The 19,049-nt window shown below is 45.1% G+C and overlaps 4 protein-coding genes across 5 annotated transcripts in view; 1 reads left to right on the forward strand and 3 right to left on the reverse strand.

Moving 5' to 3' along the window:
* The window catches only part of LOC144697271 (uncharacterized), a 407,386-nt gene that overhangs the window by 324,694 nt on the left and 63,643 nt on the right, over positions 1-19,049 (reverse strand). The gene's annotated exons all lie outside the window — the stretch shown is intronic.
* The window catches only part of LOC144697869 (uncharacterized), an 84,067-nt gene that overhangs the window by 58,244 nt on the left and 6,774 nt on the right, over positions 1-19,049 (forward strand). The window lies entirely within an intron of this gene.
* LOC144697321 (uncharacterized) lies at positions 1,070-1,475 on the reverse strand. Its single transcript, XM_078569301.1, has one exon. It carries the CDS (start codon positions 1,460-1,462, stop codon positions 1,070-1,072), a length of 393 nt encoding a protein of 130 aa, XP_078425427.1. The 5' UTR covers positions 1,463-1,475.
* LOC144697255 (uncharacterized) lies at positions 1,376-2,977 on the reverse strand. Its single transcript, XM_078569189.1, has one exon. The coding sequence runs from the start codon at positions 2,215-2,217 to the stop codon at positions 1,639-1,641; it is 579 nt and encodes a 192-aa protein (XP_078425315.1). The 5' UTR covers positions 2,218-2,977; the 3' UTR covers positions 1,376-1,638.

A 19,049-nucleotide genomic window follows, 5' to 3' on the forward strand; every position in this document is an offset into this window, starting at 1 on the left:
GCAGCTGATACTGTCCAGGCGATTTCCCCAGTACCTTGGGCAAGATAGATGGTCAGCAGCTTTGTGGGAATAGGGTCGAGGGACTAGGAGGTGAATAAGATGAGCTCTGACAGGGCATTATGGGAGATATGAGAGAAACTGGAGAAAGATGTGAGTTCAGGGCTCAAACAAGGGGGATCTTTAGAGGCAGTTTGACCCGGTGGGCTAGTGGAAGGGAGGGAAGCAGCAGAAGCAGCTGATCAGATTGTCTCAATCTTAGTGACAAAGAAACTCCATGAGTTCTTCGCACTTGTTGGAAGGAAGGATGGAGACAGGGGAGATGGAGAGCACTTTTTTTATTTGTTCACAGGATGTGGGTGTCGCTGGCTGGGCCAGCATCTATTGCCCATCCCTAATTGCCCTTGAGAAAGTGGTGGTGAGCTGTCTTCTTGAACCGCTGCAGTTCATGTGGTGTAGGTATATCCACAGTGCTGTTAGGAAGGGAATTCCAGGATTTTGGCCCAGTGACAGTGAAGGAACGGCGATATATTTCCAAGTCAAGATGGTGACTGGCTTGGAGGGGAACTTGCAGGTGGTGGTGCTCCTATCTATCTGCTGCCCTTGTACTTCGGTAGAGGTTGCACGTTTGAAAGGAGCTGTTGAAGGAGCCTTGGTGAGTTACTGCAGTGCATCTTGTAGATGGTACACATTGTGTGTCAGTGGTGGAGAGAGTGAATGTTAACAGTGCTGGATGGGGTGCCAATCAAGGAATTAACCTGTGTTAGAAGTATTAAAAAGACTCATCACCCTCTGTTTATAAAGCAGATTTATTTGACTTTTATCCAGATATTAATATCTATAACTGGGCTGGAACTTAATAACATCAGCAGAAAAAGACCCCGATGAACATGGCTGTGTCTCCGACATGATCAAGAGCGAACTCCTGCAGTCACCTGTGAAGTCTCTGGTGTCTCAGTAGGTGGGATTTCTGAGTGAATTTCTTGCCACACCCAGTGGAGGTGAACGGTCTCTCTCCAGCGTGGATCCTCTGGTGCACAGTGAGCTGATATAATTGCCTGAACCCAGTCCCTCACTGAGAGCACCTGAACGATTTCTCCTCAGTGTGAACACGTTGATGGTGCCTCAGTTCCCCAGAACTTTTATAACACTTCCCACAGTCTGGGCATTTAAATGGTCTCTCCCCATTGTGAACTCGCTGGTGTGCCATCAGGTGGCATGATCGAATGACTCCCTTCCCACACTCGGAGCAGGTGAACGGCCTCTTCCCAGTGTGAATCCTCTGGTGTTCAGTGAGATGAGATGATTGCCTGAACCCAGCCCCACAGTGAGAGCACCTGAATGGTCTCTCCTCACTGTGAACACGTTGATGGCGCATCCATTCCCCGGAACTTTTAGAGCACTTCCCACAGTCTGGGCATTTAAAAGGTCTCTCCTCAGTGTGAGCACGTTGATGGGACATCATTTCCCAGAGCTTTTATAGCACTTGCCACAGTCTGGACATTTAAAAGGTCTCTCACTAGTATGGACATGATGATGGCGCATCAGTTCCCCAGAACTTTTATAGCATCTCCCACAGTCCAGGCACTTAACAGGTCTCTCCCCAGTATGAACTCGCTGGTGTGCCATCAGGTGGCATGATCAAGTGAATCCCTTTCCACACTCGGAGCAGGTGAACGGCCTCTCCCCAGTGTGAATCCTCTGGTGTTCGATGAGATGAGATGATTGCCTGAACCCAATCCCACACTGAGAGCACCTGAATGGTCTCTCGTCAGTGTGAACATGTCGATGGAACACCAGTTCCTTAGAGCTTTTATAACACTTCCCACAGACTGGGCAATCAAAAGGTCTCTCGTCAGTGTGAACACGTTGATGGGACATCAGTTTCCCTGAACTTTTAAAGCACTTCCCACAGTCTGGGCATTTAAATGGTCTCTCATCAGTGTGAACTCGCTGGTGTTTCAGCAGGGTGAATGATTGATTGAACCCCTTCCCACATTCAGAGCAAGTGAACGGCCTCTGCCTAGTGTGAATACGCTGGTGTCTCAGCAGGTTGGAAGACTGAGTGAATCCTTTCTCACACTTGGAGCAGGTGAATGGCCTCTCCCCAGTGTGAACACGCTGGTGTGTCAGCAGAGTGGATGAATGAGTGAATCCCTTCCCAAATAGAGAGCAGGTGAATGTCCTCTCCCTGCTGTGACTGCGACGATAAGTTTCCATGTCAGATGGGCACCTGAATCCCTTCTTATCGTCTCCATATTTCTCCAGTTCCTCCCCAGCATGACTGCATTTATGGTTCGTGAGGCCAGTTGATTGGCTGAAGCCTGGTCCACACTCAGTTTCTCTCTGAACACTGCTTTTCCTTCCATGTTCAAAATCCAATGATGTTCAGTTTATTATGAATTGGACAACTTCATCAGATCCTGCTTTGATGTTTGGTTTCAGTTTCCTGACTGCAAATCCACCCTTCTAATATCCTGTGAAATTGATTTAAAACAGAAAAAATGGACTGAGAGAGACCCCACAAAAACACAAAGGCAGGTTGTGAAATTGAGCTGAATGAATCTGGTAATTTGTGGGGCCAGCACCAGGAAAAAGTGATCATGAAAACCGCTGGATTGTTGTAAAAACCCAACTGGTCCAATAATGTCCTTTAGGGAAGGAAATCTGTCATCCTTACCTGGTCTGGTCGACATGTGACTCCAGATTCACAGCAATGTGATTGACTCTTAAATGCCCTCTGAAAAAAGGGAAAATAGGTATGGGCAATGAATGCTGGCCAATCCAGCAACACCCATAACCCATGAATGAATATTATAAAAAGAAAACTGCAGCTGCTGGAAATCTAAAATGAAAAGAGAAAATGCTGGAAGTACGCAGCACGTCAGGAAGTATCTGTGGAGAGAGCAACAGAGTTAATGTTTCAGGCTGTGCAGAATGAACTATGGGGAATAAAATTTGATGGTCAATAAAAGCTCAGAAGCAAGAGATAAATGGACTATGATGCAGGAAAAAAAAACAATTCCTGACTATAGAAGATACCGTGGAAAGATAAAGCTGGTCAGGTCAGGGATGGGCAGCAGTGGAAACCTCATTTAGACACAGTCAGTGGAAAGAACAGTAAAATGCTAAACACAGCTAAAATATACTCATTATTAGAGACAAAGGAGATTAGACAATGGCAGGGAGGTGATCAGGGAGGGCAGAGGTGAAACAGAGCAATGGATGGACATGGATTCAGGACCCACACCAGCCCCAGAGCCATAGAACCTCTCACAGGGTAAAGAGCATAGCATTATAAGCTCTAAATTTTAGATGAATGCTCAAAAATACTCACCTCCAAAACAATTCCACCGCTTTCAATTTGAAAATCTCCTGCTGGAGCCTGCAGCTGGAAAGATATCAGAAGCACTGGAGTCAGAGAAAAATCTCCCAGTTGAGGAAATACCCGGGGAGTGGGGTGATGTCACTGAGCAATTGTCCGTGTGTGATGACATCACAGACACGAACACAGAACATCTGGGTCTGTGCAAACCAGTGATCACCACACATTATGAAGGATGTGAGGGCCCTTGAGAGGGTGCAGAGGAGATTTACCAGAATGGTTCCAGGGATGAGGGATTTTAGCTGCAAGGTTAGGTTGGAGAAACTGGGGTTTTTCTCCTTGGAGCAAAGGAGATTGAGGGGAGGTTTGATGGAGGTGTACAAATTTATCATAGATTTAAATAAGGTAGGTAAAGAAAAGCTGTTCCCTTTATCTGATTGTAAAATGATTACAGGACACAGATTTAAGATTTTGGCAAGAGTTACAGGGGAATGTGAGGAAGAACTTATTTTTACACAGTGAGTGATAAAGCCTAAACTCAAAGGCCGATAATATCCAGGTCCTGATGAATCGGGTCTGCTCTGAATGTGATGTTTGGTTTGACTTTCCCGTCCGTAAATCCTCCCCTTCTCACCCCCTGTAAAAGGAGTTTCCAAAACCCATCAGTGTCAGTCCAGGATAGAAATTCACACCATTCTCTCCTCCTGCTCCAGGATCAGTAAAGTGAGTTAAAGGTGATTTCTCACTAACAAACCCATTGCTGCATTTCCTTCATTAACCCACATTTGTCCACTCGGGCCTGGCACCGGGAGAAAGCCCGCAGCTGCCGTTCCGTTCGGTGCAAAGGCGGGCCCGGTACTTTCTTACTGGGGGTGTTGAGGCCTCCACTGGGTGTTTGTGAAGCCTCCCCTCCCACCCACTGCCCCCAACGCTGCCTCCGATTATCCGCCTCCTTCCCGCCTGAAGATGAGACAAACAAGCGTCTGTCCATGGACATCACCCGCACGGCGCATGCTCCAGATCACAATCTCGGGGAATGATTGACGGCAGCTCCGCACCAATGGGAAAAGGGGGCGGGACTGGAGGACCAAGCTGGGAGCGACTGGTCCTCAAACCAATCAGAGTGAATGAGGGGCGTGGCTGAGCCCGGGTCTCCTTCATTGGCTGAAATTCTGCATCATTTTGAAAGCTGATTTGTCTCAAACTCTAGGAGAAAACTGGACCTTTCTGTTTGTGGCTTTAAACAGATGAAACCCTGTGGATGTGGAGCAAACATTTCAACATTTGTTAGTGAACTGTGGGAACATGATGAAACAATGTACAAACAATTCAAGGGCTGATTTAAATAATTAACTGGGCAGAGAGGGAATGTCACCATTAGAAAAAGGAGAGTCCCTGGTTTCAAGAAATTAACTGGCAGAAGAGTTAGAGCAGGTTAGGGAGAAGGTTAAAAACAAAAAGCTAAAAGCTACTGCGGATGCTGGAAATCCAAAGATTTGGGAGAAGGTTAAATCGGGTTCAAAGGGGTTAAATGATATATGTTTTCTAGGCTGGACAATCATTCAAATCTGAGACTCAGGTGAGGCTTTGGATTGGTGTTAGGTGAGATGATCTGGTGTATTACAATCAGACTCACAGACTCACTCTTTTTCAGAGCCATTCAGACTCGAACAGTTAAGACTATAAGATGTCGGAACAGAAGTAGGATTTTTGGCCCATTGAGTCTGCTTTACTATTCAATGAGAACATGGCTGCTCTGAAAATCCTCAACTCCACTTCCCTGTCTTTTCCCCATAATCCTTGCTTCCCTTACTGATTAAAAATCTGTCTATCTCAACCTTGAATATACTTAATGACCCAGCCTCTACAGCCCTCTGCAGTAAAGAATTCCACAGATTGAATACCCTCTGAGAGAAGAAATTTCTCCTCATCTCCGTTTTAAATGGGCACCCCCTCACTCTGAGATTATGTCTTCTGGTCCTAGACTCTCTCACAAGGGAAAAAAAACCTTTCAGTATCTACCCTGTCCAGCCCCAGAAGAATCTTATATGTTTCAATAAGGTTGCCTCTCATTCTTCTAAACTCCAATGAGTACAGGCCCAACCTACTCAACCTCTCCTCATAAGAAAATCCCTCCATCCCCAAGATCAACCTCGTGAACCTTCCCTGGACTGCCTCCAATTCCAGTATATCTTTCCTTAGATAAGGGGTCCAGAATTGTTCACAGTATTCTGGGTGTGGTCTAACCAGTGCCTTGTATAGCTTTAGCAAGACTTCCCTATTTTTATACTCCATTCCCTTTGAAATAAAAGCCAACATTCCATTTGCCTTCCCTGTTACTGTTGAACTTGTATGTTAGCATTTTGGGATTCATGCACAAGGACTCCAAAATCCCTCTGTGCTGCAGCCTTCTGCAGTCTTTCTCCATTTAAATAATATTCAGCTCCTCTATTCTTCCTGCCAATGTGCATAACCTCACATTTTCCCACATTATATTCCATATGCCAAGTTTTTGCTCACTCACTTAACCTGTCCATGTCCCTCTGTAGACTCTTTGTGTCATCCTCACCACTTGCCACCCCACCTAATTTTTGTGTCATCCACACGCTTGGTGATAGTACATTCACTTCCCTCATCTAAGTCATTAATATATATTGTAAATAATTGTGGCCCCAGCACTGATCCCTATGGCACTCCACTAGTTACATGTGGCCATCCTGAAAATGCCCCTGTATCCCAATTCTTTGTCTTCTATTAGTTAGCCAATTCTCTATCCATGCTGATATACTTCCCCCAACACCTTGGGTTTTTATCTTATTAAGTGGCCTCATGTGCGGTACCTTATTGAATGCCTTTTGGAAATCCAAATATATTACATCTACTGGTTCCCCTTTATCTATTCTGCTTGTTACCCCTCAAAGAATTCAAATGAATTTGTTAGGCATGGGAAAGTTTTAAAAACCAACAAAAGATGACCAAAAAAAAAATAAAGAGGGAGAAAATAAACTTTTAGGCATGACATCCCCTTCATGAATCCTTGCTGACTCTGCTTGATTAGATTGTGTATTTCTAAATGCTCTGCTATTACATCCCAATGACAGATGTTAAGCTAACTGGCCTATAGTTGCCTGTTTTTTGTCTCCCTCCCTTTTTGAATAAGGGTGTTACATTAGCTGTTCTCCAATCCTCTTTGACTTTTCCAGAATCAAAGGATTCTTGGAAGATTACTACCAGCGCATCCACTATCTCTGTAGCTACTTCCTTTAATATCCTAAGATGCAACCCATCAGGTTCTTATTGGCCTTTAGCCCCATTAGTACTTTTTCTCGAGTGATAGTTATTGTATTTATTTCCTCCCCGCTTTTGCCCTTTGATTATTTGGTATTTTTGGAATGCTATTAGTATCTTCTACCATGAAGACTGAAGCAAATATTTATTCAACTCCATTGCCATTTCCTGGTTCCCCATTATTATTTCCCCAGCCTCATTCTGTAAGTGGTCTATGTTCATTTTGTCCTCTCTCTTCCTTTTTATATATTTAAAGAAGCTCTTACTGTCCATTTTTATATTTCTTGCTAGTTTATCCTCAAAGTTTATTTTCTCCCTCTTTATTTTTTTTTGGTCATCTTTTGTTGGTTTTTAAAACTTTCCCAATCCTCTGGCTTACCATCAATCTTTGCCATATTTTATGTTTTTTCTTTCAATTTGATACTGTCCTTAACTTCCTTGATTAACCATGGTTGGTTTATCCCCTTCCTTGAATCGTTCTTCTTCACTGGGATATATCTTTGTTGTGAGTCATGAAGTATTTTCTTAAATGTCTGCCATTGTTCAACAATCGTCTTTTCTGCTAAAGTGCTTCCCCAGTCCACTCCAGCCAACTATGCCCCCATTCCATTGTAATTACCCTTATTTGAGTTTAGCACAGTTGCTTCCAACCTAAGTTTCTCACTCTCAAACTGAATGCTAAATTCTACCATATTATGGTCAGTTTCCTAGGGAATCCTTTATTCTGAAATCATTTATTCAACCTGCCTCATTACACATTACCAGATCCAAACTCTGTTTCTCTCTCCACAGATGATGTCAGACCTGCTGAGTTTTTCCAGCTTTTTCTGTTTTTATTTCAGATTACCAGAACCCGCAGTATTTTTCTTTTATAATAGTATTTCAGAACTGATTCTTGTGATAGCAGCAATTCTATCACTATCTGTTGGTAAAACTGATGGAGTATTTCAAGTGGAGAGCATAGGCGTGTTGGAGGGTGATGCATGCAAGGAATTTATGAACTATCTGAGGATAATAGTGAGGGGAAAGGAAGGGATCTGTAAAACAGCTAAGGAGAAGCAGCACACATACACACCAACACACAAATATCCACATGCACCTTCTCTCTCTCTCTCACTCACACCACCAACAACTCCGCCCCTCCCCCCCCCCCCGCCCCGTGCCCTCCCCACACAGACGCAGTCAGATACCCCCCCCCCCCCCCATACACACACACACACATACAGACATTCCCCCATACACACACACAAACTCATGGACACACCCACACAAACAGACACACACTTCCTGTCCTATTGGATGGATAACACCAACTAATCTGACTAACACTGGGGATAAAGCATTGGTCTATAAGGACCACAATGTTCAACAAACTCAAGTAAACATTACCCTGCAGAAACTGCGAGCAGCTTTGACCATCCAATTCCACCCTTTCACTGAATGTTAAACCTACATTGAACAACATCTGGGACAGAGACAACAACAAGCCTTGAACAATGAGCTGTCCATTGCCACCTTGGGTGATCGCCTTGGTGGGAGATAAAATGCAGCTCAGCCCCATCCCTCATTCACTCTGATTGATTAGAGGACCAACTGCTTCCACTCGGTCCTCCTACCCTACCCCTTCTCCCTATTGGTCCAGAGGTACCCGGGGATTTGGAGTGTTTGTGAATGAAGGTGAAATAACTCATTACCTTTGGGAGGTTAGTTTGTGTGAACAAGTATCTCCCTGATTTTACTGAGACTCTTTTCCATGTCCCAGCTCCTTTGGATACTGACTGGAAAGGGGCTGGACTCTCAACAGGCTCCACACCACTGACTGCTCAGGTGTTAGTGTTCTCCCATCAGATTAATGTGCCAGGAGGAGCTAGCATAAATGAAATGGAGAGAAACACAAGAGTCCGCAGCCCAACACCACATAGAGCAGGTTCACACACCCCAGGCTCGCTGGGTCATGGCAACACACAATTAATGATCAAAAGGAGAGCACCCAGAAAACTATCAACACCTCACTCATTCTTTAAGGGACAATATAAAGGACCCGACACTAGTTATTTTGCAGTTAGAGTAGCAGACACAGCTTCACCCTTCCCTATATTATATTTTTGGCAGTTAAAGGCTTGTAAAATTGTGGTGGATATTTGAATGGTCAGCATGTAGGAAACACAAATCAATTAAGTAGGGGATTCTTAGAAAAGCGCTGCAGGTCCTTAATCTGGCGATCTAAATGCAGTGTAATTGTAACAACAATGAACAGGTTCCTGTGATTTCCTCCATCTGATATTTTATCACAAACTTTAACCAATTTGTTTGAGGCAGGTTTCTATTAAGTGAATTTTCATCTGTCTAAAATGTTAGTCTCTGGACTGTCACAGAAACATCTTAAATCTTTACAGAATTAAGAGCCATTTTTTAGGCTGGGAACTTAAAGCTGCCGTTTCACTTTCAGTTAGGAACAGATCACAATTTCACAGTGAAAGGGTTAAACAGTTTTAGAAGTGTCTTTTAGTAAAAAATAAAATATAAGCAGAAAAGCAGAACGGGAGAATAGCAGATGTGCTTTAGACGGGATAAGGTATGAGATAAACAAACTATTAGAACAAAGGACAAGGCCAGGGAATGGATGTTGAAATCAAGGAGGCCCAGACTCCAATACAATCAGCAAGATATGGTGGTCTTGCATGGATTAGAACAATGTTTAATGTATGTACACATCGGAAATATGTAACTGAGACCAGAGAAGTGTGTGATTGTAAATTGATAAGATTAGAAAATGTGTACATGACTCAAGGTGTATATAAGGAGAGAACACTGGTAACTTTTTAGAGTACAGTCTTGGACTGCTTAAGATGTCTCTCCATGTGTACGGTTGAATAATAAAGGATCAAAACCTGTATGTGAGTCTTCTGGTTTGTTGAAACAAACTACAATACCAATCTATGATTTGACAGCACGTTTCCAGCATTCACCCTTGTTCTTCTTGAATCTAAAGGAGCCTTCTGTTCCATTTCTAGGGGCTCTGAACCATGGAAGAGAGCAGCTGGGACACATTTTTTACACACCTCAGGACTCACCCACCTGGGGAGGTTATTGTCAGTGAAGGGAGATGAAAAAGACCAAAATGTCATTTGTCCCTCTCAGTGTGACCCTGAGGGACTGTGTCCAGGCTGAAGTTCTGTTCCTGCCGTACGATCCTCCCCCAGGTTGTCCTTTCTGAGCTCCAACCAGGTGATGTTAAACACTCAGGTGGGAAAGACAAAAATCAACAACTATGTCTTTTAAACAAAGCTAGATTCAAATACATTTATCCAGAATATTAATAACACTACAATGCGGCTGGAATATGACATCAACAGAAACAAACCACAACTGCCAGGTTGAATATGGTTCAGCCTGGATGTGATTAACACCATCAATAACAGCAGAGTGCAATTCCTGCAGTCTCTTGTGACCTCGCTGGTGTCTCAGCAGATTGGATGACTGAGTGAATCCCTTCCCACACTCAGAGCAGATGAATGGCCTTTCCCCAGTGTGAGTGGCTTCGTGCCTCAGCAGATCCTTTTTGCTTTTAAAGCTCTTCTCACAGTCAGAACATTGAAAAGGTCTCTGATCAGTGTGAACAAGCTGATGTTTACTAAGCTGTGATGACTGAGTGAATCCCTTCCCTCAAAAGGAGCAGATGAATGGCCTCTCCCCAGTGTGAACTCGCTGATGTACAATGAGATCAGATGATCGCCTGAACCCAGTTACACAGTGAGAGCACCTGAAAGGTCTCTCATCAGTGTGGACACGTTGATGGAACATCAGTTCCCCAGAACTTTTATAGCACTTCTCGCAGTCTGCGCAATTAAAAGGTCTCTCATCAGTGTGAACTCGCTGGTGTTTCAGCAGGTTGGAAGATCCCCAAAATCTCTTCCCACAGTGAGAGCAGCTGAACGGTGTGGAACCAACGTGAATTCGCTGGTACTCCCTCAGTGTTGAAGGGTGTTTGAAGCTGTTTTCACAGTCACAACATTTAAACTTTCGCCGGTATGAACCAGCACGAGAGAGAAATCAGTGAATCCCTTCCCACACACCGAGCAGGTGAATGGCCTCTCCACAGTGTGAATTCTCTGGTGTTCCAGTAGGGTGGATTACCGAGTAAATCCTTTCCCACTCATGGAGCAAGTGAATGGTCTCTCTCCAGTGTGACTGCACTGATGAATCTCCAGCTCATATGGGTAATTGAATCCCTTCCCACAGTCTGTACATTGACATGGTTTCTCATCGGTGTGACTCCGCTTGTGTCTCGACAGACCGGAGTGTGTGCGGTTTCTCTCCACTGTGAATGATGCTTTCTCCTTCCATGTTCAAAGTCCAACTCAGGTGCCAATGAATCAAGTAATTCCACCAGATCGTGATGTGGTGTTTGATTTGATCTTCCTGTTTGTAAATCCTCCCCTTGTAATAGCATGTAAAATGAATTTAAAACAGGAAATAGAGAATGAGAGTGAACCCACAAAAACACAAAGGCAGGTTGTAAAATTGAGCTGAATGAATCTGGGACTTTGTGAGGTGAGCACCAGGAAAAAATGACCATGAAAAGCTGCCAGGTTGTCACAGAAACCTGACTGGTTCACTAATGTCCTTCAGGAAAGGGAACCCACCACCCAGTCTGAGCCTACACGAGACTCTGGCCTGTATAACAGGAGAGACAGAGGTGGGAAGGGGAAGCAGGAGATTTGGAGGGATTTTATATACCTACATCTCAACCAGAACTTTGACAGAATCTCCCAATCCACAACTTCCAGCACCTCGAAAGACAAGTGAAGCAGGTACCTGGGAAACCATTGAGTCCAGTTGCCTTCCCAGTCACACACTATCCTGACTTGGGTATATTTCACTGTTCCTTCCTGATGCTGGATGAATATCCTGTAACTCATTGCCTAACACCATTGTAGGAGCACCATCGCTACACAGGCTGCAGCAGTTCAAGAAGCTACCCAAACCATAATGTTGAGGACTGACAATCAATGTTAGCCTTGTTAACGATGCTCACATCCCCAGAATGAATTTAAGACTCTATAATTGTCAAGCGGATTAAAAACCTTTATTAAAATCCTTGTTCCTTAAACAGTCTCTTTGAGACTGTCCGGACAGTGTCTGTTGGACAACCAAATCTCCCCTAGTCTCTCCCTCCCTGACAGTCTCACGTCAGAAATTGTTGGGCTGAGGGAGATTCATATTGGACTCGAATCGTTAACTCTGTTTCTCTTTCCACAGATGCTGCCAGACTTGCTGAGCTTTTCCAGCGCTTTCTGTTTTTATTTCCAATCTCCAGGAATATTCTGTTTTTATTTGAGATTCTCCTCCATCTCCAGTTCAAACTGATGCAACAAAAAGACCTGAACAGGAGACCAGGGACTGAATTCCTCATCAACACCCGCCCTGAAATAAACCGGCTCTTTCACTGCTCCGAATGTGTTTCCAGACTCGGTTCTGCGAGCAACGCCCGCAATAAAACAAATTAAAATGCTGCGGATGGGGGAGGCGCTGCACCATTGCTTTAATGGTCCCGCCCTCCTCTCCCGTCCGCCCGGCTCCCGGCCGCTTTCATTCAACCTCCGAGAGCCGCACTCGCTCTCACTGAGGCTGCGCTCCAATCCGCTCAGCTTGGAGCCGCACCGCGCATGCTCCTTACAGACGGATGGGGACTTCCCGCGTCTGCGCGTTACAGACCTTCTGATTGAGATAGGCCGTATTCACCGGCGCTGAGCATTCTGGATTGGACCGTTCGCCATCATTAGCGAGATCTCTGCAGGCTGAGAGCTCCATTCCAATACTTTTGACACAGTTCGACATTTGCTTGGAGCGGGACAGGAGCAGAGATGTTTTTCTTGGTGACAGGCCGAGGTTGCCATCCTAACTGGGGCAATCTGCAGCAAGGCGCGTGCGCGGCCGCCAAATTAAAGGGGTGATGTGCGACATGGCGCATGCGCAGTCATGCCGGAACAGGAAGCCGGAAGAGAGAACGTTGTGACTTTCTTTCCGGGACCGAGAGTGAAATTCCTTTGAAACTCGAGAAGGGGAGGATTTACTAACGGGAACCTTGAACCAAACATCACGTCGTGATCTGAGAGTCACTCGATTCATCAGGATATGAATAATATCGGCCTTTGAATGTGGAAGGTAAAATGTTTTGTCTGTTCTGTGTGTGGGAAAAGATTTCAGATATCAGGGTGACTGGGAATCTTTTAACGGGTTTTCCATGTTACGTTTGAGACTAATTACATCGATCTCATTGGGAAAGTTAAAGAATTTGGTGTTGTACTACGATGTATGCAGGCAAATTAACTCGTGTGCTGAAATAACTATATTAGCATACTTGGCAGCTAAATGGGTGGATCATTGACCTGTGTTATTATTGAGAGTTACTATCCCAGTTTTGGTTAAAGTTTGTTACTCACGTTGCATTTCATTCAGCCCGTTGTGCCCACGATGACCAACTAGTAGTCATCCAGCCTAATTCCAATTTTCAGATCTTGCACTGTAGCCTTGTAGGAAAGTGTACATCCAAATACTTTTTAAATGTTATGAGGGTTTCTGTGTCTACATTCCTTTCAGGCAGTGGGTTACAGACCTCCACCACCCTCTGGGTGAACAGTAAATCCCTTGAATCCCTAAACCTCCTACTACTCCTAAATCCACACCCGTAGTTATGGGCCCCTCAACCATGGGGAATAGTGCCCTTTTAAGATAGATAGGTTTTTGATTGGTATGGGGATCAAAGGTTACGGGGAGAAGGCGGGAGAATGGGGTTGAGAAACTTATCAGCCATGATTGAATGGCGGAGCAGACTCGATGGGCCGAATGGCCTAATTTCTGCTCCTATGTCTTATGGTCTCTTATGGTCTTATTCAATCTATCTAGACCCCTCATAATTTTATACATTTCATTTCAGTCTCCACTCAGCCTAGCCTCTGTTCCAAAGAAAACAATTCCAGCCTATCCAATCTTTCCTCATAACTAACATTCTCCATCTTCTTAAATCTCTTTTGTACTCTCTCTGGTGCGATCACATCCTTCTTGTACTGTACACAGTACTCTAGCTGTGGCTAAACTAGTGTTTTATACAGTTCTAGCAGAATGCCCCTGTTCTTATATTCTGTGCCTTGGCTAATAGAGGTAATTATCCTTTATGCCTTCTTAATCACCTTATCTACCTGTCCTGTTAACTTCAGGGATCTGTGGACATGCACTCCAAGATCTCTCTGTTCCTCTACAATTCTTGGTCTCCTGCCACTTATCATGTGATCTTTTACCTTGTTTTCCCTACAATTTTCATCCTTATTGTCAACCACGGCAATTTTTTGTATCATACGAACATATGAAGTAGGAGCAGGAGTAGGCCACTTGCCCTCGAGCCTGTTCCACTATTTAATAAGATCATGGCTGATCTCATTGTAACCTCAGCTCCACATTCCTGCCTACCGCCAAAAACCTTTAACCCCCTTGTTATTCAAGAATCTATCTAGCTCATCTGCAAATTTCTTATTCATGACCCATATATTTAAGTCTGAATCAGTGATAGAAGCCGGGAATGAGCGACCCAGTACTGAGCCAGTACTGTTATTTCCACAAACTGTGTCAAAATGAGGTTTCCACTGTTGCCCACTCCCCGGCTATTTACTGCTGATTTACCAGCTTTAACTTCCCATACTTAGGAATTGTTTTTCCTGCACTAGAGATAATTTCTTTTCCATTTCTGAGCTTATATTGACCATCTAATTCTGCTCCATTTTTATTCCCCATAATTCATTCCGTACGTCCCGAAATGTTAACTCTGATTCTCTCTCCGCAGTTAATGCCTGACCTGCTGAGTGTTTTCAGCGTTTGCTCTTTTTACTTCAGATTTCTAGCAACTGCATTATTTTTTGCTTTTGTTTTATTGCAGACGTTGCTCATAGAATCAAGTCTAGAAACAGAAATGGTCCAGTTGAGAGCCAGTTTATATTGGAGTGCTGGCAGAGGTTGGTCCCTGGCCTCCTGTTTCATGTAGTCATAGAATGATCACAATACAGAAGGAGGCCATTTATCCCATCATGCCTGTGCTAGCTCTCTGCAACAGCAAACCAGCTAGTCTCACTCCCCTGTCCTTTTCTCATAGTCCAGCAGTTTTTCTTTCTCTCCAGGGTGTTGCTCAATTCCCTTTGCTTTGATGTATTAGTTTGAGCTGGAGTGGAGATGGAAGAGAAGCTGCTGGGTTTAACCCTGAGGAATTTGGAACCGAGTCGGGACCGACAATTTCAGATGTGACACTGAAATTGACAGACACTGTCCGTACACAGTAAAAGGATATTGTTTTAGGAACAAGTATTTCTGTAGATGCTTTTACTCTATTTCACATGCGCATATTTTAAAAATTTATACTTGGGATTTGGGCGTCATTAACAAGACCGGCAACATATATTTCCAATATAAAAACAAAAAGCTAAAAGCTACTGCGGATGCTGGAAATCCAAAACAAAATAAAAACAGAATTACCTGGAAAAACTCAGCAAGTCTGGCAGCATCGGCGGAGAAGAAATCAGTCAACGTTTCGAGCCCTCATGGCCCTTCGGCAGAACTGAAGCATAGTTTCAACAAGGGAGAAATATAAATTGGTTTAAGGTGGGTGGGGGGGAAGAGACACATTGAGGGTGTGGTGTGAGCAGATAATCAAAAGATGTCAGAGACAAAAGGGTCAAAGAGGTGTTGAAGGTGGTGGTCTTTGTCTGAGAAAAGTGCTAATTAAGAATGGAAGACAGGATATTCAAAGTACAGCTCTAGTGGGGGTGGGGTGGAAAGACTAAAGGTTTTAGTTTTAGATTTAAAAATAATGGAAATAGGTGGGGAAAGAAGAATCTATATAAATTATTGAAAAAAAAGGCGGGTGGGGGGGGAAAAGAAACGGGGTGGGGATGGGGGGAGGGGGAGTTTAAGATCTAAAGTTGTTGAATTCAATATTCAGCCCAGAAGGCTGTAAAGTGCCTAGTCGGAAGATGAGGTGCTGTTCCTCCAGTTTGCGTTGGGCTTCACTGGAACAATGCAGCAAGCCAAGGACAGACATGTGGGCAAGAGAACAGGGTGGAGTGTTAAAATGGCAAGCGACAGGGAGGTTTGGGTCTTTCTTGCGGACAGACCGCAGGTGTTCCGCAAAACGGTCGCCCAGTTTGCGTTTGGTCTCTCCAATGTAGAGGAGACCGCATTGGGAGCAACGAATGCAGTAGACTAAGTTAGGGGAAATGCAAGTGAAATGCTGCTTCACTTGAAAGGAGTGTTTGGGCCCTTGGACGGTGAGGAGAGAGGAAGTGAAGGGGCAGGTGTTGCATCTTCTGCGTGGGCATGGGGAGGTGCCATAAGTGGGGGTTGAGGAGTAGGGGGTGATGGAGGAGTGGACCAGGGTGTCCCGGAGGGAACGATCCCTACGGAATGCCGTCAAGGGGGGTGAAGGGAAGATGTGTTTGGTGGTGGCATCATGCTGGAGTTGGCGGAAATGGCGGAGGATGATCCTTTGAATGCGGAGGCTGGTGGGGTGATAAGTGAGGACAAGGGGGACCCTATCATGTTTCTGGGAAGGAGGAGAAGGCGCGAGGGAGGATGCGCGGGATATGGGCCGGACACGGTTGAGGGCCCTGTCAACGACCGTGGATGGAAAACCTCGGTTAAGGAAGAAGGAGGACATGTCAGAGGAGCTGTTTTTGAAGGTAGCGTCATCAGAACAGATGCGACGGAGGCGAAGGAACTGAGAGAATGGGATGGAGTCTTTACAGGAAGCGGGGTGTGAGGAGCTGTAGTCGAGGTAGCTGTGGGAGTCGGTAGGCTTGTAATGGATATTGGTGGACAGTCTATCATCAGAAATTGAGACAGAGAGGTCAAGGAAGGGAAGAGAAGTGTCAGAGATGGACCATGTGAAGATGATGGAGGGGTGGAGATTGGAAGCAAAATTAATAAATTTTTCCAGGTCCCGACGAGAGCATGAAGCAGCACCGAAGTAATCATCGATGTACCGGAGAAAGAGTTGTGGGAGGGGGCCGGAGTAGGACTGGAACAAGGAATGTTCCACATACCCCATAAAGAGACAGGCATAGCTGGGGCCCATGCGGCTATGCGACTCCCACAGCTACCTCGACTACAGCTCCTCACACCCCGCTTCCTGTAAAGACTCCATCCCATTCTCTCAGTTCCTTCGCCTCCGTCGCATCTGTTCTGATGACGCTACCTTCAAAAACAGCTCCTCTGACATGTCCTCCTTCTTCCTGAACCGAGGTTTTCCATCCACGGTCGTTGACAGGGCCCTCAACCGTGTCCGGCCCATATCCCGCGCATCCTCCCTCGCGCCTTCTCCTCCTTCCCAGAAACATGATAGGGTCCCCCTTGTCCTCACTTATCACCCCACCAGCCTCCGCATTCAAAGGATCATCCTCCGCCATTTCCGCCAACTCCAGCATGATGCCACCACCAAACACATCTTCCCTTCACCCCCCTTGACGGCATTCCGTAGGGATCGTTCCCTCCGGGACACCCTGGTCCACTCCTCCATCACCCCCTACTCCTCAACCCCCACTTATGGCACCTCCCCATGCCCACGCAGAAGATGCAACACCTGCCCCTTCACTTCCTCTCTCCTCACCGTCCAAGGGCCCAAACACTCCTTTCAAGTGAAGCAGCATTTCACTTGCATTTCCCCTAACTTAGTCTACTGCATTCGTTGCTCCCAATGCGGTCTCCTCTACATTGGAGAGACCAAACGCAAACTGGGCGACCGTTTTGCGGAACACCTGCGGTCTGTCCGCAAGAAAGACCCAAACCTCCCTGTCGCTTGCCATTTTAACACTCCACCCTGTTCTCTTGCCCACATGTCTGTCCTTGGCTTGCTGCATTGTTCCAGTGAAGCCCAACGCAAACTGGAGGAACAGCACCTCATCTTCCGACTAGGCACTTTACAGCCTTCTGGGCTGAATATTGAATTCAACAACTTTAGATCTTAAACTCCCCCTCCCCCCATCCCCACCCCGTTTCTTTTCCCCCCCCACCCGCCTTTTTTTTCAATAATTTATATAGATTCTTCTTTCCCCACCTATTTCCATTATTTTTAAATCTAAAACTAAAACCTTTAGTCTTTCCACCCCACCCCCACTAGAGCTGTACTTTGAATATCCTGTCTTCCATTCTTAATTAGCACTTTTCTCAGACAAAGACCACCACCTTCAACACCTCTTTGACCCTTTTGTCTCTGACATCTTTTGATTATCTGCTCACACCACACCCTCAATGTGTCTCTTCCCCCCCACCCACCTTAAACCAATTTATATTTCTCCCTTGTTGAAACTATGCTTCAGTTCTGCCGAAGGGCCATGAGGGCTCGAAACGTTGACTGATTTCTTCTCCGCCGATGCTGCCAGACTTGCTGAGTTTTTCCAGGTAATTCTGTTTTTATTTTGTTTTATATATTTCCAATACCTAGTTGTCTTTAGAGAAGATGATGCTTGACCTTCTTGAACCACTGCAGTCCATGTGGTGAAGGTGCTCCCACAATGCTGTTAGGTCAGAAGTTACAGGTTATTCACCCAGTGATGATGAAGGAACAGTGATAAATGTCCAAGTCAATGACGATAATTTGTACTTAGATCATGCCTTTAATGTAATAAGACCTTCCAGGGCATTTCACAGAAATGTTACAAAGCAACTTTTGACACATGAGGAGACATTACAGCAGATAACTAAAAGCTTGGACAAAGAGGTAGGTTTTAAGGAATATCTTAAAGGAGGAAAGTGAGGTAGAGAGATGGAGATGTGTAGGGAGGAAATTCCAGGCTTGAGTTCTAGGCAACTGAAAGAACAGCCACCAATGGTGGAGCGATTAAAGTCAGGAATGGTCAAGAGGCTGGAATTAGATTGGCACAAAGATCTTGGAGGGTTATGTGGCTGGAGGAGATTACAGAGATAGGGATGATCACAAACCCGGAGGGATTTGAAAACGACGATGAGAATTTTAAAATTTTGGTCCTTCTTAAATGGGAACCTTTGTAGGTCAGTGAACACAGGGGTGATGGGTGAAACAAGTCTTGGTGTGAGTTATGACATGGATAGCAGAGTGTTGGATCACGACAAGATTACCGGGAGCTTGAATGTGGAGTACGGCCGGCAGTGTGTTAGGATGGTTAATTCCAGAGGTAACAAAGGAATGGGTGAGAGTTTCTGAAGAAGATGGGCTGAGACTAGAGTGGAGTTGGGCGATGTTATTGAGGTGGAAATGGGTGGTGTTGGTGATGATGCAGTCATGTGGTTGGAAGCTGAAGTTGGGGTAAAACCTGACACTGAGGTTGTGAACAGTCTGGTTCAGCCTCAGGCAGTTCCCAAGGAGAGGGATGGAGTCAGTGGCTCGGAAGTGAAGTTTGTCAATAGTTAAATGGAGGTA

This window comes from Cetorhinus maximus, chromosome 23, assembly GCF_964194155.1.
Source record: "Cetorhinus maximus chromosome 23, sCetMax3.hap1.1, whole genome shotgun sequence".
Lineage (NCBI taxonomy): Eukaryota > Metazoa > Chordata > Chondrichthyes > Lamniformes > Cetorhinidae > Cetorhinus > Cetorhinus maximus.